Source organism: Seriola dumerili, unplaced genomic scaffold, assembly GCF_002260705.1.
Source record: "Seriola dumerili isolate Sdu_G_001 unplaced genomic scaffold, Sdu_1.0 BDQW01000807.1, whole genome shotgun sequence".
Lineage (NCBI taxonomy): Eukaryota > Metazoa > Chordata > Actinopteri > Carangiformes > Carangidae > Seriola > Seriola dumerili.
In genome coordinates, this window is record NW_019175062.1 from 2,389,949 (window position 1) to 2,406,249 (window position 16,301).

General features: G+C 40.2%; 1 protein-coding gene across 1 annotated transcript; it reads left to right on the forward strand.

Annotated features, from left to right (window-relative positions):
* The first annotated feature begins 830 nt into the window (after positions 1-830).
* Positions 831-16,084, forward strand: bms1 (BMS1, ribosome biogenesis factor). Its single transcript, XM_022766023.1, has 23 exons — positions 831-895; positions 1,398-1,578; positions 2,040-2,230; positions 3,809-3,888; positions 4,120-4,308; positions 4,456-4,598; positions 4,734-4,855; positions 5,147-5,340; positions 5,570-5,712; positions 6,246-6,832; positions 8,308-8,409; positions 8,963-9,114; positions 9,261-9,342; positions 9,693-9,772; positions 10,315-10,497; positions 10,598-10,786; positions 11,899-12,079; positions 13,427-13,485; positions 13,688-13,810; positions 14,277-14,424; positions 14,879-15,054; positions 15,361-15,522; positions 15,772-16,084. Exons 2-23 carry the CDS (start codon positions 1,406-1,408, stop codon positions 15,997-15,999), a joined length of 3,687 nt encoding a protein of 1,228 aa, XP_022621744.1. The 5' UTR covers positions 831-895; positions 1,398-1,405; the 3' UTR covers positions 16,000-16,084.
* The last annotated feature ends 217 nt before the right edge of the window (positions 16,085-16,301 follow it).

The window sequence follows — 16,301 nt, forward strand, 5'->3', positions numbered from 1 at the left end:
GATATTAACAAACAAAAAAAACTTTTATTTCATCTGGAAAAATAAACATCAAGTAATACTCCATCATAACTGGGGTATTACATGGCTTCAGTCTTTTCTAAGGAATGAATAAACTCTGACTCCCACCAACAAATCTGGAAGCCCTGGGAAATGATTTCTAAAGATAATTTCATCCCTCACAACTTCCACTGTGGAATAATAGAGTTACATTAGGTAAATCGATTGAATGAAGAAACAAATATTGTCAGTTGTTCATTTGGTGGAATTATTAATTATTTAAATTGGATAAGTTTAATAATAAACATAACTTGGATTTCCTTATTAAAAACCATATTTAAGTGGCACAACGTCAAAGTCCATAAATATAGATTTCTTCTCTTTAAATCTGTACAGTTAGGAGTCATCCTGAAGAACAAGCATATTGAATTTCTAGTTAACAATATCATCATAAATAATTTGTATTTATTTATTATTTTAATGGCTCAACATTCACTACTTTTATATTCCTTTCATGTTGTCTTGCTATTTCAATCCTGTTTGTTTTTCCCTTTTCAACAATTCTTATTTCCTCTGAGTAACTGATGGTTAATGTTCCCCATGTATGTTGAAAGGAAAATGTGTTGTAAATAAAGTTGCTTTAAAAAAAAAAAAACATGAAATATTTATCACGTCACGTTTTTTCATCACTCGCCACGTTAATCCTATCCACCTGCAGAGGGCGCCACCATGAAGGAAACTTGTACCTCATTTTGCGGAACCTTTTACAATTTTGTTTCCACTCGGTTTACTACGAGGTGACACTTCCATACTCTTCCGGGCTGGAGGTTACTTTACACACGTGAAAAGTGGAGGAAGCAAGCAGACTGTGAGCAGACAACAGGCGGTTTACTTGCAGGTTTGGAGACGGATCATTTGTGTTTGTTGTATAGCTGTTGTGGAGACGCGGCACGCGGCTAGTGTGTGTCCGTATAGGACCAATACATTGTGCTGTATGTTGTATTGTACTGTAGAACAATATGCAGGCCTGTGTGTTTTTATTTTTCTATCGCTGCCAAAAGGGCTTCTACAAAGTACGGAATTAAAGGTCTGAAGACTTGTAAATGATACAAATCAGTTTCTGTTTTGTTTTTTTATAAATTTGCAAAAAATCCTAAATCATATTTCCGCTTTGTCATTATGAATCGTTCAGAGAAGTTGAATGGGCAAAATGTTAAATGTACAACGCAATACAGTGAATGGGTCTGAATACTTCCCGAAAGTCGCCACATTTTCACTTAGTCTGTCTTGTCCAGACTTGGACCAGACAAACAGGAGAATATGGCGAAGGGGGTGGGGGGCAGTTCAGTTTGTGCTGTCACCTGCTGTTACATGATGTCTTGTCTGTGTCTGTGCTTCAGTGGACAGGATGGACGGGAAGGTTAAGGAACAGAAGCGACATCAGCAAAAGCACAGCGGACCAAAGGCAGAGAGGAAGAAGCTCAGGAAACAGGGAGGCTCAACAGAGGAGGATGAACGGAGACGCAACCCCAAAGCATTTGCAGTTCAGTCTGCTGTCCGCATGGCCAAAACGTTTCACAGGTCAGTACTGCACTATACTGCTGCACTTCTGTTTGACACACTGAGCATGTAGCATCCAGGATGTAACACTCACTAGGTCTTTGGTCATATGGTGGGCCATCAAGGTCAGTTAGTGACATACATTTGACATAATTCTATTAATCAATGAATAGGAATAATCAGTAACTGAGGAAAATTGAAGCACTGCACAAACTCAAATGTGACGTAATCAAAGAACAATATGAATCTAGAATGGCACTCAGCAGAGCGCAGACCTCTGCCTATGAAAAATGAGGGAAGTGTTTAAAACTTCCTGGATCTGCCCCAGATTTAACAGTTTCTTCCCTGGTCCATGGCCCATCCCTCCACCAAGTTTGGTGCAAACAAGATCAGTGGTTTTTGTGTAATCCTGCTGACTGACAAACTACATAAAACAGACATAGGTGAAAACATAACCTCCTTGATGACCCCTGTTTTGTTAGGGCCCAGGACATAAAGGCCAAAAAACATCACATCCCTCTTGTGGACCGGACTCCCCTGGAACCCCCTCCAGTTGTGATTGTAGTTGTTGGGCCCCCCAAGGTGGGAAAAAGCACCCTTATCCGCTGCCTGATCAAAAACTTCACCCGGCAGAAGCTGGGGGACATATGTGGACCTATTACCATCGTCTCTGGTGAGTATGGCCAATGATTTCTTTGTAGACAGGTGTAGTACCCCAACGCTCTACAGTATGTCTCAGATGCTGTAAACGAACTGATGGGGTGACACCGACTGATCATCTGTCTAACCCAATCAAACAACAGAGCATCACAACAGGAATTCATGATGTGTACTCTCGCGACACTTGATGTTTTACCATCAAAAACGGCATGAACACTATGATATCCCACATTAAATTTATATTCTTATAAAGACTAAAACATCTCAACAGGAACTTTTCTGCCTCTGAGACCCCGACAGTAGACACCACACAGGGAACGAGGACGGGGAATGATTTTTGGACATAAACCAATACTTCTGTTTGTTTGGCCACCATCAGGCATTTAACCATCATGTTACAGTAATTGTTTGCAGTGCTGAACTTTTGTCTCCCTCTTTTGGCAGTGAGAGTAATTACACAAACACTGTTGACACATGTCTGCCCTCCTCTGCCCTACTCTTCTTTCAGTACTCTCCAATGCAAACCATGTTTGTCTTCATCATCAATCATTTTCTTTTTTAGATTGTAATCTGTACTCTGGATGCTGATTTTCTTTTTTATCTGAAGTATCAGAAACTTTTCTTGAATGTTTCCTTGGTATTTCCATGCATGAGTATGGAGAGTGGTATGCATCCTATTCTGTCTTTGTGGGGGTGGTTGCTCCCCTCTTCAGCTCTGACAAACCAATCATTACTTGCTGACATAAAACACATCACAACCGGTGCACCGATGAGGGAAAGTCGCCACAGACACCAGATTTATAACTCTGGTGTATTTTGAAATACAGAGAGATTTACGTGGAGCTAATAGGTTTAATCAATGGTGTGTGAATTTATTTGAATGTTCCAGAATTTCCTGTTCATTAGTATCTAAAAGTCCTGCACTTAATACAGTAACCTGTCAGCTTCCATCTTGATTCTAAGATTCTTTTACTTGTTTTTAAAGCACTTCATGGTCTTGCACCAGCATACATGTCTCACTTGCTTACAGCCTATGTACCAGTACGGCTCCTCAGGTCCTCTGGCCCAAGTCTGTTAGTTGTTCTGAAGTGCAGGACTTAATCCTTCAGTGAGGCAGCTTTCAGCTTTTATGCTCCGAGCCGATGGAGCAGTCTCCCCGAGGACCTGAGAGCAGCTGGAAGAATTTAAATTTTCAAACCGAAACTCAAAACACAACTCTTCAATCTGGCTTTTTTCGTTATTATTTTGTTTTTTAGTTATTAGTCACTTTATTTCATTCTCTTATTTTACTGTATTTATGTTCTAAATTCTACTTTATTATATTTTATTCTATTCTTTTATCATTGTATTTTATTCTATTTTATCTGCTGTTTTACCATTGATTTGCTTATGTTTTCTTTTTTGGTTTGCTAATGTTATTGCAGCTTTTAAAATCTATTTTATTGTAAATCATTTTCAGCTGTCTTACTTGATTTGTCCTTTTCTTTTTAGCTCATCAGTCTGTGAAGCACTTTGAACTGCACTAACCTGTATGAAAAGTGCTATACAAATAAAGTTTGATTGATTGAAGTGACTGCTTTTTATCCCTCAGGGAAGAAGCGTCGCCTCACTTTCATGGAGTGTAACAATGACATAAACACTATGATTGACCTCGCAAAAGTAGCTGACCTGGTGAGTTTTTCAGTTCACAGTAAACAGAGTTGACTTCAGTGAGACAGTCTCACATAATGAAACATATTTGTGTACTTTCTAATATGATCAACTTTACAATAAACGTAAAAAGAAATGGTTACTTGAGTTAGTGTCAGACTTGTACTGTAAACAGAATGAGTTGGCTTGAATAGACTCTTGAAGGAGGAATAAAGTATCATGAATGAAGGTCACTGTGTTTTCTCTCTCCAGGTCTTGATGTTGATTGATGCCAGCTTTGGCTTTGAGATGGAGACGTTTGAGTTTCTCAACATCTGTCAGGTGCACGGCTTTCCTCGTATCATGGGTGTGCTGACTCATCTGGATTCATTCAAGAACAACAAGACACTGAGGAAGACAAAGAAAAACCTCAAACATCGCTTCTGGACAGAGGTCTACCAGGTAAACATAGCACACTCACATCCTTTAAACTGAAAGCCCGTGCTCATATACACAGTCCTGTACATTGAATCGATAACTAACTGTCAATGACGGTATGATGGGAGACAGTTTCTACATGTGTGTGCGTGTTGTGTTTGAACCTGTCAGGGAGCCAAGCTGTTCTATCTGTCTGGTATGGTGTATGGTGAGTACCAGACTCAGGAAGTGAAGAACCTGGGCCGCTTCATCTCTGTCATGAAGTTTCGTCCTCTGGTGTGGCAGACCTCCCATCCTTATGTTTTGGTCGACCGGTGAGTGTTGACCTGGAGAGCTACACACTCGCCATTAAGATGATCCATTAGTTGGTTTCAGTGATGACAAAATTGTATTTTTTGTGGGTGCACTTAACCGTTATATTCACAATGTTCCTTTCTGCATTGACACAGTATGGAGGACTTGACTGACCCAGAGAGGGTGAGAACAGACCCCAAATGTGATCGGACTGTGTCACTCTATGGCTACCTCAGAGGGACATATTTGAAAAACAAAGGCCAGGTCCATGTCCCAGGTACAGAAGCACAGTTGGTTGCTGGTTACCTTTCTTTGTATTCAAAGATGTTTGGTTCTTGTGGAATCAATATGTGGAGTTGTTGTGTGCTTCTGTCACTGATTTCACCATAGCAAGTAGCTCAGTCAGGTATAGACCCTTACTCTCTTATTTGTCCCTGACAAACAATGTAATTAAAAAAACCTTCTCTGCTTCACATCATTATGTTGAAGGCAATACTGCTCCTGAATTGTACCTCAAGTATTTCTTTGGAAATTGTGTGAGAGATGTTGTGTATTTTATTCTCTGCAGGTGTAGGAGACTTTCAGGTGGCAGACGTAAACTTCCTGCCTGACCCATGTCCTCTGCCAGATGCTCAGAAGAAGAGAGCGCTGAACGAGAAGGAGCGTCTGCTCTATGCACCTATGGCCGGCGTCGGTGGGGTTGTGTACGACAAAGATGCTGTATACATCGACCTTCCTGCCAACCACGTCAATCAGCAGCAGGTGCGTGCATGTGTGCGCATGTGTGTGCGTGCGTGTGTGCTTGGCATAAGAGTGTGTGTTCTACATCTGATAGATTAAAAAAAAAAAAAAAAAAAATTTACAACCTTTTGTCAGTGCTTTTTATAGAAACCTGTTGTTTGAGGCACTGTTCATTAGTTTAAAGTTTGACCATTAAAATCATAGTGTTATTGTACCTGGTGGGCAATGTATTCTTCTTCATCTGGTGCAGGAGGAGGTACGGCCCACCACAGAACTGGTCCAGTCTCTCATCGACACACATGCCACCCTGGATGCAAAGATGGCTGCCAGTAAAGTGTCTCTGTTCAGTGGCTCAGCCACCCTGGAGCCCACAGACATCGATGAGCAGAGCAGGTGAGACAACACACAGCTCCGGTCCAGCTCTCTCTTCTTTTGCACAGCTATATTTGGCCCTTTATTCTGCTCAATTTGTGTAGCATTAACATCAAGAAATAAATAAAGTAATCACAAACATAGAACTGTAAAAGATCCATCATCTCTTGACCTTAACCTGTCTACATGTGTGCTTTTGTCGTCTTCAAATGTACAGCATTGTATGGTTTAATATATAGTTTTCGTATCTGATGGCAAGATGAAAAAAACTCTTTTGTCATTTGTCACTTTATATGGTCATGTGTGTTCAGACATTTTATTATCCCAAGTGGGAAATTTGATTTGCAGTCAGGGGAACAGAAAAGAAATGGATGAAAACAAAAGTGCAACAATTTACACAATACAGTGAAACACACAAAACTGTAAAGCACCAAAACACAGAAACTATAAAAACACAGAACATTAGATAAACACAATGTTAACTGGCTGAAGAATAGCACACAAATGAAGAAACATGCTAGTTTCTAAATGTTTGAGTTTTGTTTGTGTGTTAGAGAGAAGGAGGGTCCTCACCAGAAGCGGGTCTGGGATCCCACCACGCAGAGAGAGAGAAGGGCGGTGGTCTTCACAGAGGAAGAGGAGGAGGACAGGGAAGATGATGACAGTGGTTCCACTGATGATGAGGATGGCGGTAGTGACAACAGTGACCAGGAGGAGCAGCAGGAGGAGGAGGACGAGGATGAGGATAACCTTTCCACATTTCTCAAAGAGGCAAGAGCCAAATGTGAAGGGACAGATAAGAACATACCAGGCAGCACCCCCCCAGCAAAGAAACAGAAACTAGAGGAAAAGAAAGAAGAGCAGCAAATGACCGCTGAGGTGCCAGCGTTTGCTGACAGTGAAGATGACCTGGAGATCAGTGAGGAGGAGGGAGAAGAAAAGGGGGAGGGCGGAAGAGCAGGAGACTCTGGACACTGTTCTGAGGAAGATGAGGAAGATGATGATGATGATGATGATGATGATGATGATGATGATGATGAAGATGAAGAAGAGTCTGATGATGAATCCATGGAAGAGGAGGATGGTGCAGCTGAAGCTGCAATGAAGGAACAAAGAGAGAGTGAGGGGGAGGAAGAGCAGGGTAAGTACAAGGTTGCATCATTAGTCATGTTTTTATTTCAAATTCAGTTCAGTTCTGAGGATAAAGACACTGATACCTCTCTGTCTCTGCTGATACCTGTCTAGTATGTGTTCATCTGGTCTGAAGAAGGGTTTAAACTTTGACTCTTAAGTCAAACAATTCTAGGACTTAAAAGTGGAGGTTCCTAAAGTCCAGACTTGACTCACACTGCTCATCAATTGGAAAAGACCAAGTTTTCTTGTGTTTGTAGTGTGAACTTACCCATGTACTGTACCTCTGTGACAGTCTCAGGTGATATTAAAGGAAAGGAATTGTGACCACAGTTGATGAAATTCATTTACACACATTGGGCCTCATTCACCAACCATTCTTAAGAAGAAATATCTTCTTCAAACCGCACTTTTTACGAAGATTCTGACATTCACCAATGTTTTCTTATTTGGGATTTGTTCTTGGGTAAGAACAGAATCTACGCACACTCAAGAGTTCTCTTAAACACATTTGAGTGCTGACATGTTTGAGCAAAATAAGTGGTTATTGAGTTTTCTTCAGTTCTACACTTATATAATAATGTATCATTTTAAATTACAATGATATTTTTGTCATGTTTTAATATAAAAAAAAACAAAACAAAACTTTTGTTATTTTACAAAGCATTATGGTCTTAAAATAAATGAACGCTACATTAACATTTAACTGCTCGTTTGCGGCTCACTTCCTGCAGCAGTACCTCCACTTCAGAACTACTAAAGTTCCTTTTGCGTTCTGATTCCGGTGCTCCGTCTTTAGATTTTCGTTTTGGCATTTCCTCAACTTTATGGTGTCTCTTTGTGACTTCTGTCTGTGTCTGCACACGACCCTTCAGTCTCATGCCCTTTAAAGGGCATTTTCGGGCGTTTACCTCTGCTAATTAAGGCCAACTGGCGCACGCTTTCAGTTTATGAGGAGACTGGCATTCATCAATCTAAGAACACAAGCATGCACAATTCTGTGGTTTAAGAACACGTTCATGAATCTGACTTAGAGTTTTCTTAAGAACTTTCTTAAGAACAACTTAAGAAAGAATTTAAGAAAATACTTAAGAAGATACTGGTGAATGAGGCCCAATGACTCTAGTCCACAGTAATTAACTGAAAAAAACAAGATGTAAATGCAAGATTGTATTACTTATTAAGATTTCGTTACAACTGCAACTAAAAGTTTGTGGAAGCTGAGAAAACATTTCACACTTTTTGAGCAGTTTTATGTGGAACAATGCAGTTTAATCCAGGATAAGTGATGTAAGGGTTGAATTGATCACTTTGAGTCAGATTGTGTAACTTCTTTGCTGTTCTTAGGGCAGCCATGCTGTTGTTTTTTAAACACCTTAGCCACAGATGAGTGACTACAATCAGCTGAGAATATATTTGCACTAGAAGTTTTCTGATCACGACCCGTGTGATGCTGATGGTTCATTCTCCTGTTTCCATCCTCAGGCACTCTTAGGTGGAAGGAGGGTCTGCAAAAGAAAGCATCAGAGGCATTTCTACGGCAACAAGAAGCTACACCCAATCTGAGAAAACTGGTTTATGGTTCAGGTAATTAACGTCACTTTGAAATAATACTGTGAATCCTGTGTAAAGGTACAGAGATGTAGTTACATATATATATAAACATAAACATTTATCTCAAATAAGGGTTGTTATCTTGCTTGTGATCTCAGTGTGAATTATGTAAATAAAACAAAAAAAACAATGCACAATGAGATGTTTGAGAAAATAATGGAGCAGGAGGCAAAGAAGCGCACAACCATAGCAGAGAGATGTTTACTCCTCTGAGTTCAGTGTCAAGTGCTGAACAAAGTCCCAACCGTCTTGAGAGATGTTGATTCATCTTCATGGTGCTTTTTGGAGGATATAGTTTGTGGTGATATTACATTGTATATAGGCAGGTGTTTCTACCATTTTGTCCACCCCATTTATATCGTTGAGGGTAGGTTAAGTAACAGAAACACCTCTCTGTATAATGCAGTACAGTTCAACATCACAAAGTACAGCCTCCAAAATGATCACAGTCAGTTATTATTTTAGGTAGGTGTACCTAATAAACTGCCTACTGAGTTTAAGGTTTAGTTTTGATCTCGTTTTTCAGTTGTAGAGGCGGATGATTCTGAGGATGAGGAGGAGGAGCTGGGGGGGCTGTTTCGAGTGAGTCGCCCTCAGACAAGCAAAAGGTTCAAGGCAAATGCTGTCGACTGCTCCCGCTTCAACCCCGACACCTCCCACAACTGGGACCTGGAGGAGGTAGTGTCGTTTCTAACACTGCTCCAAACTGTTGTAATGGGGAATGTTTGTTACTTGAATTCCTAATATGTTGTTGATATCAAAAAAATACAAAAAAGATGTTGAAATTTAATTTAAATAGTTAAAAGTTGCAATGTTTTTCCCAGATGTTAAATTCCATCAGAGACTGCTTTGTGACAGGGAAGTGGGAGGAAGACCAAGATGCAGCCACACTACTGAAGGAGGATGGTAAGAAAAGGACATGAGGAGGAGAAACATCCCACTCTGCCCAACACATTCATCTAAACTGTAGACTTATGTCTGAAAAAGTTACAAACAGGAGCGCCATGGTGGCTCTCCTGGTGGAGCATGTTCCATGTAGGCTTGGTCCTTACTGATAGATTTGAGGATCTACTAAATTTAATGCTGGCTGAATGATTTGGATATGGACATTCAGTTTAGAATGAAACTGGTGTACCTCATAAAGTCCTTTCATGGGAATCCCAATTTTGTCTGTGAAGCACACAAACATGGGGAGTCAGTCACATGGAGTCAGAAAAAAATACTTAACTTGCAGTATTTTGTTTTGCTTTATCTAGAGGAGCTGTATGGTGACTTTGAGGATTTGGAAACGGGAGAAGTTCACAAGGGCCAGAGTGGGCAGCAGGAGCAGGCTGAGGTATGTCCTGTTTACTTTGAACAGTTGAAATCCACTCTGACTGATTTACTTCACTTTGTTTTTTATTTACTGTTCTGGTGTGTGAACTTTCTTATATATGTAGAATTAGTTTTTTCAGTACTGCTTACTACTGCAGCACTTACAGTGTAAATTTTACATGCTGCAAATGAGAGACAAGTATTTCACAGCACTACTGCAGTTTACATGGCACTGCCAGTGATTTTAAATAAAATTGTGACTAAGAGAATTTTAAACTTTAATGTGGTTAGAGGGTGTTTACATCCATATTGGATTGTGGGTATAAACAACCTCAAACTTAAACTCAGTCAGCGCTTCAGTCAGGTAGTTTACTCTGAATCAGCTCATCTGAAACACTTATGAATTGAATCATAATAGTAGAAATTATTTTTTTACAGTTCACCAGATTTGAAGAGTTGTGTTTAAAATGCAAATACAAACACATCACAAGTACTGTTAACTCATTAATGCCTTTAGGTAGTCAGTGAGATGATATTTTGTCTTGTGGACCTTGTCACCGGCAGAATAGTGAGGAGGAGGATGATGAAGCTGAGGAGAGTCTGGTGAAGGTGGATGATGACGAGGTGCAGAAGAACAAGCGCCTGGAGAAGAAGCGCAGACTGAAGGAGCGATTTGATTCAGAATATGACAATGGAGACGCAACTTACTTTGATGACCTGAAGGAGGAAATGCAGAAGCAGGCTGAGGTAAACTGTTCTATGATATGATACACCCTACATTGTGGTCTTTAATATTTATTTGATTGATAACTGTATGTCTTTGTATGTTCTGTCTTTATGTCCTCAGCTGAACAGGGCAGAGTTTGAGGATGTGGATAATGAGACCAGAGTGCAGTATGAAGGCTTCCGGCCAGGAATGTATGTCAGATTAGAAATCTCCGCTGTCCCCTGTGAATTTGTCACCAGCTTTGATCCTCATTATCCCATCATCCTCGGAGGTCTTGGCTCCAGTGAAGGCAACATAGGATACCTGCAGGTATGTACAGTGGTTTCCACTTGACTAATAGTAATGCAGAGCATTTTAACATGTTGCAGTTCATTGTTTTGACTTTCTGGACCACAACGTTACTGTTCTGGTTCACTCTCACCGCTCTCAGTGTCGTTTTCAGCTGCAGCAGCAGCTGTTTTCAGAGAAACGGCTGTAAAAAGCCAGTGTCCACTACCTGCTCAGTAGCAAACAGCAGACAGACACAGCTAGAGAGTAGCTGGTGAATGTGGTGAAGCATTTAGCAGCTAAAGAGACAGCTAATAACTCTACATGATGACATGTTGCTCTGTAACAGCTGGATGTGGAAATAATCTAGATGGATAATAAAGTACATATAAATCTTTGTATTTTTAGTTAACATGTATAAATGACTTGGGTTTAAATATTCAGTTCACATTAGTGAAGTATATTTTAGAATAATACCGACATGCCCATATGTACATTGAAAGTTTTAGTAGTTACTGTAATTGTTCAGTTTTCAGTGTAAGTGACAGAGGACAACATCCACAGCCCTTGCTTTGTATTTAAACACATTCAACAAATTCAGCAGAAGTTAATATGAGGCTTCAGTTGTCTCTGTTAAGAAAAATCAAGTGAGGATCTTCCAAAGTTAGAGTTTTAGTGGGAAATTCTGTGTTTCCCTTTGGAGCCACAGCAGAGTACCACAAAGATGGAATTTCATACTAAAAACTGTGGACGATATCCACTTGATTTGTCTCCAGATGGCTGAGGCCTTGTGAAGCTTTAGCTTAACACCAGAACACCAAACACAAACACCAACTGTGAATTTTGTCCCTTGTTCTCTCCATTGAAATAGCTTCAGGAGGTGATTCAGTATGCACAGGAGCAACACTTACAGCAATAAATAATGCTTTCAATGTACATAAAGACATGTGAATGTTGTTTTAGGATAATCCATTGCCCAACTATTTCTACCCAACAGGTACATTTTTTGTAATAAGGCAGTGTGACCTGCAGTAATCCTATAATAATACCTCACTGTATTCTGGCAGATGTTTCTGCTAATTTTAACTCCAAGTGAACAAAATTTGTCAGGTGTAATGTTTCAAAGTAGTAATATCTATTTATGAATTTGTCAGATGCGACTAAAGAAACACCGCTGGTATGAGCGCATCCTGAAAACACGGGACCCCCTCATCCTGTCCTTAGGCTGGAGGCGCTTTCAGACCATCCCCCTCTACCACATCGAGGATCACAATGGACGCCACCGCCTGCTCAAATACACACCAGAGCACATGCATTGTGGAGCCTCCATCTGGGGTGAGACAGTTAAAGCACTGTTGACTGCTCGTGTGTGAATGGCTGTTTTTACATGTACATAATGATAATGAGAGTAAGACATTATTTTTGACAGTAGCAGAGGGCCAAAAACAGAGCCTTGGGGTACTCCATATTTCACATCAATAAATATAGATGGAGTATTATTATAGGAAACGCACCATTTTCTGTCAGATGAGTGGGATTTTAACCATGTGAGAGCCAGGCCAGAGATGTCAAATTGGTTTTCCAACCGGTCTGAGTATGCAATGATCTATGATATCAAAAACCACACTGAGATCTAGTAAGAGAAGCACAGAGGTGGAATCTGAAATCTGAAGTATCAGTAAGTGGAAGAAAGGTTTTTGAGAGGATGACGGGCCTCATTTAGGTGAAGATTAAGAACACTTCAATCTCATCAAAATTGGCAACAAGGTCTGAGATCAATTCTCAGAATTTATCGAAAAATTGTAAATAAGGGCCAGGTGATTGATTTCAATTATGTTTGTATAGTGCCAAATCATAATCTCAGGGTAAGGGGGGACAGCTGTATATACGGTTGAACCTAAGTCATTTGTTGATCTGTAGAGTAGCACATGGTTGAATGGTGGAAGATGAAATTGTGGCAGATAGTCTATTTGGATGTAAATAAACTATGTAATGAAGCCATGGAGATACTTTAAAAAAAAAAAAAAAAAAAACTGCGCAGAGGTAAAATGGAAAAAAGTGTCACTGCTGAAAATGTCTTGTTTGAGCTCATGCAGTGTGTATTTAAAGATGTCCCTGTTCAGAGGTGCAAAGAATGGGAGAAGGGACTGGAGGCCTGATTTATCACCACAGACCACTGCAGCAGAGGAAGCTCTGCATGAAATGCAACATCTGCGATAAACAGTAGAGTCTGCATCACTGTTGAATCAGACACAGGGTGAGAGAGGCTACAGCAAAGAGAAACGCTGAGAGATAAGACAGCTTTGATCTTCAGTAATAGTTCAGGCAGTGAAAACACTGGTTACAGCAGTGAAAAAATTACAGAAAATTAAAAGATGCAAATAATGTCACTTTCGAGTGGCTCTTGATTTTCACATGATTTTAATTTGTGTTTACCATCCCTGCAAATCAGATGAACTGCGACTATGCAGTGCTAGAGATATTCATGTACAGTCACTGTTTTTAAACAAGTAATTTAAGACCTGTGATTCATTATATAAAACAAATGGTGTAATTTCTTACTCTATAATTAGTCTTTTGTTCCAGCACTGTTAAGAAATCTTTGAAGACAAGTTTCAGAGTCCTGTCTAAAGTGATCACCTGTATGTTAATAATTATTCTGTCTCCTTTTGTCTATTGAAGGTCCCATCACTCCACAGGGCACTGGGTTCCTGGCTGTACAGTCAGTAGCAGGAACTAAAGTGAGTATTATTCTGCAGTTACTGCAGTTAAAATCGGTTCAGTTAAAATGTTATAGATCAAGAAACTGAGAATAACTTTATTTAACTCCTGGTTGTAATGGAAGTGAGAACTTTGTCAGCTTCACTGTTACCTGGTAGTTAGTTTGTAAAGCAGTTAATATCAAAATTAAAATTTTCATGTGTTCCTGTTTTCTCTCTACAGGCTAATTTCCGTATTGCAGCCACAGGCGTGATCCTGGATCTGGATAAATCAGTGACCATAGTGAAGAAGCTCAAACTCATTGGTTACCCCTACAAGATCTTCAAGAACACATGCTTCGTTAAGGTAGGGAAAATGCAGCCTATAGGTAGATATCAGTGAGTTTTGACTATTAAAAGATGTTTGGATTGGATGTGATAACCCAGAATATAGAGAGATCATTTGCTCCAAAAACATTCTTTAGCTGAAGTTTTTATTGCTTCCTTTAATGACCTGGAGTGACTCTGACTGGTCTGCAGCACAAGGTCAAGTTTTTTTTTTTTTTGTCTCCCATCAGAGAAAATGTTCTAATGTTTAAGCAACTGTAACATAAAGACAGACATATCACAATAAAAGCATTTAATAACATTTAATAAAGCACTCTTAAAAAATAACCAAAACACTATTTGCCTTTATGTGTTGCTGTGGGAGGCAGCAGGATTTTGGTTGCTTGTATTGAATTTGAAAAGGAAGTGAAACATCACTGTATGAAGAGGCAGAATTAATAATACTACTAACAAGTACCTTCATTGGCCTCTCCCTCTGCTCACAGGGCATGTTCAACACAGTGCTGGAGGTGGCTAAATTTGAAGGTGCCTCTGTGCGAACAGTTTCAGGGGTCAGAGGTCAGATCAAAAAGGTCTTGTCTACACCACCAGGAGCTTACAGAGCCACATTTGAGGACCGCCTGCTCATGAGTGGTGAGTGCCTGTTTGACTTGTGTCATTATTTTGTATAGTTCATCATGGGTTCCTGCAGATTCTTAATCTAATTTGATCTATTTTATCTAATAATACTAACAAGAACATCTATGTATGTGATTTCTTCATCTACTGCTGTTGCTGATTAACATGTACATTCACACTGAATGAAGGATATAGGAGAGGGAGTCAAAAGTATGTCTAGCAAAAAATGCAAAATGGAGGGAAACATTCCCATGTTTACAGCTTAGAATGAATTCATGTTGCCAGATTCAAGACAACAGAAAACTCTATCTCTAGAATTTAATTACTGCTGCTTCTCATCTTCACCATGACTGTCTGTGTTTTATGGCCACTATGCAGAGGTGTAACAATTAATTAGACAATGATATAATGTTTTGCTATGTATTGATGTGTTTTGGTGTGTGTGTGTTTATGTGTGACTGTTGCGCAGACATTGTGTTCCTGCGCTCCTGGTATCCAGTGTCTGTTCCTCAGCTCTACAACCCTGTCACCTCTTTGCTGCTGCCTGTTGGTCAGAAGGACAGCTGGGCAGGCATGAGGACCCTGGGTCAGCTCAAACATGACCTGGGCATCCGCAACAAGCCCAACACTGACTCTCTGTACAAGGTAGACTCACACTGGTGGATCTGTAAACACCTGATGTGATGAATGAATGAGGAATTAAGAGTAATGTAACATACGTAGTGTACAGCACCTCCCATAAATCCAACATCTCTAATGTGAGGATTTGCTGTTTTATATGACAGTAAACTGAATATATTTGGGTTTTGGACAAGAGATTTGCTGAGCTTGTGCGGGCTGGCTTGTCAGTAAAACTTGTTACTGAATTGACTTGCAGCTAAAACAAAGATTTATCCTTCACAAAGCCTAAATCCTGACTCAACATGTGAATATTTGTCCTCTTCCCTTCAGCCGGTAGCTCGAGCCCAAAGGCACTTCAACCCGCTCCACATCCCCAAGGAGCTGCAGAAGGCCCTGCCCTTCAAGAGCAAACCCAAACAGCAGCAACCCAAAGGAAAGACGCCCAGAGACCTGCAGCGTCCCAGTGTGATCAGAGAACCCCATGAGAGAAAGGTGTGCAAAAAATGTCTCTACAGTCTCAGTACAGGAGCTTAGGAATTAGCATTAGCCTTGGTTGTGTGTTCAGCTGAAATGGAACACTGATCTGACCATTTACACAACAGATAGAATGGAGAGCCAAAACTATGAAAAAAGCAATTTTGTTGTGGATTCCTTTAACTACAAGATGACCTTGTACTGCTCCCTGTAGTAATACATGACTTTATGACTTCAAGTGTTGTTTTTCTTGTCCTGTTGCTTTAGGTGGCGGCCCTGCTCCACGCTCTGAGCACAGTTCACAACCACAAGAGGAAGAAATCCCACATGGTGCAGCACGCCAAACACAAGGAGTTCCTTCAGCAGAAGGAGAAACAGGAGGAGGCCAAGCTGAGGAGACAGAAGGAGGCACGTAAAAAACTGTACCGTGTCATGGGCCAGATGGACCAGAAGAAACAAAGGTCCAGTCTAAAGGGGGCGCCACAGGACAATTGACTTTCTGGACTAATGAGGCAAACCTCTGTCACTGTCTCTTTGGAGTTTTAGCGTGTTTTCATTTTAGCAGGTTCATTTTTATTGTATTTTTCTTTATGTATTGAAATGAAGATTAACTGTAAAGAAAAATGTATCTGACTTCTGGAGCTTATTTTAATAAAACATAATAATGACCAGAACTGTGACATCACTCCAGCAAGGTGAAGTTTTCAGCTGCATATCACAGTGTCAGTGATTGTGTTGGAGCTGTCAGATGTTCTTTTATGAGTTCTTTCTCTCTATTCTCTCTCTCTTTTGTAATT

Excerpts from the sequence above, each read along its gene's own strand:
- bms1 (XM_022766023.1), top strand. The coding sequence starts at position 1,406 with ATGGACGGGAAGGTTAAGGAACAGAAGCGACATCAGCAAAAGCACAGC. Across the intron at positions 5,341-5,569 it reads ACCACGTCAATCAGCAGCAG|GAGGAGGTACGGCCCACCAC; the intron begins GTGCGTGCATGT and ends CATCTGGTGCAG. Across the intron at positions 12,080-13,426 it reads TTGTGGAGCCTCCATCTGGG|GTCCCATCACTCCACAGGGC; the intron begins GTGAGACAGTTA and ends TGTCTATTGAAG.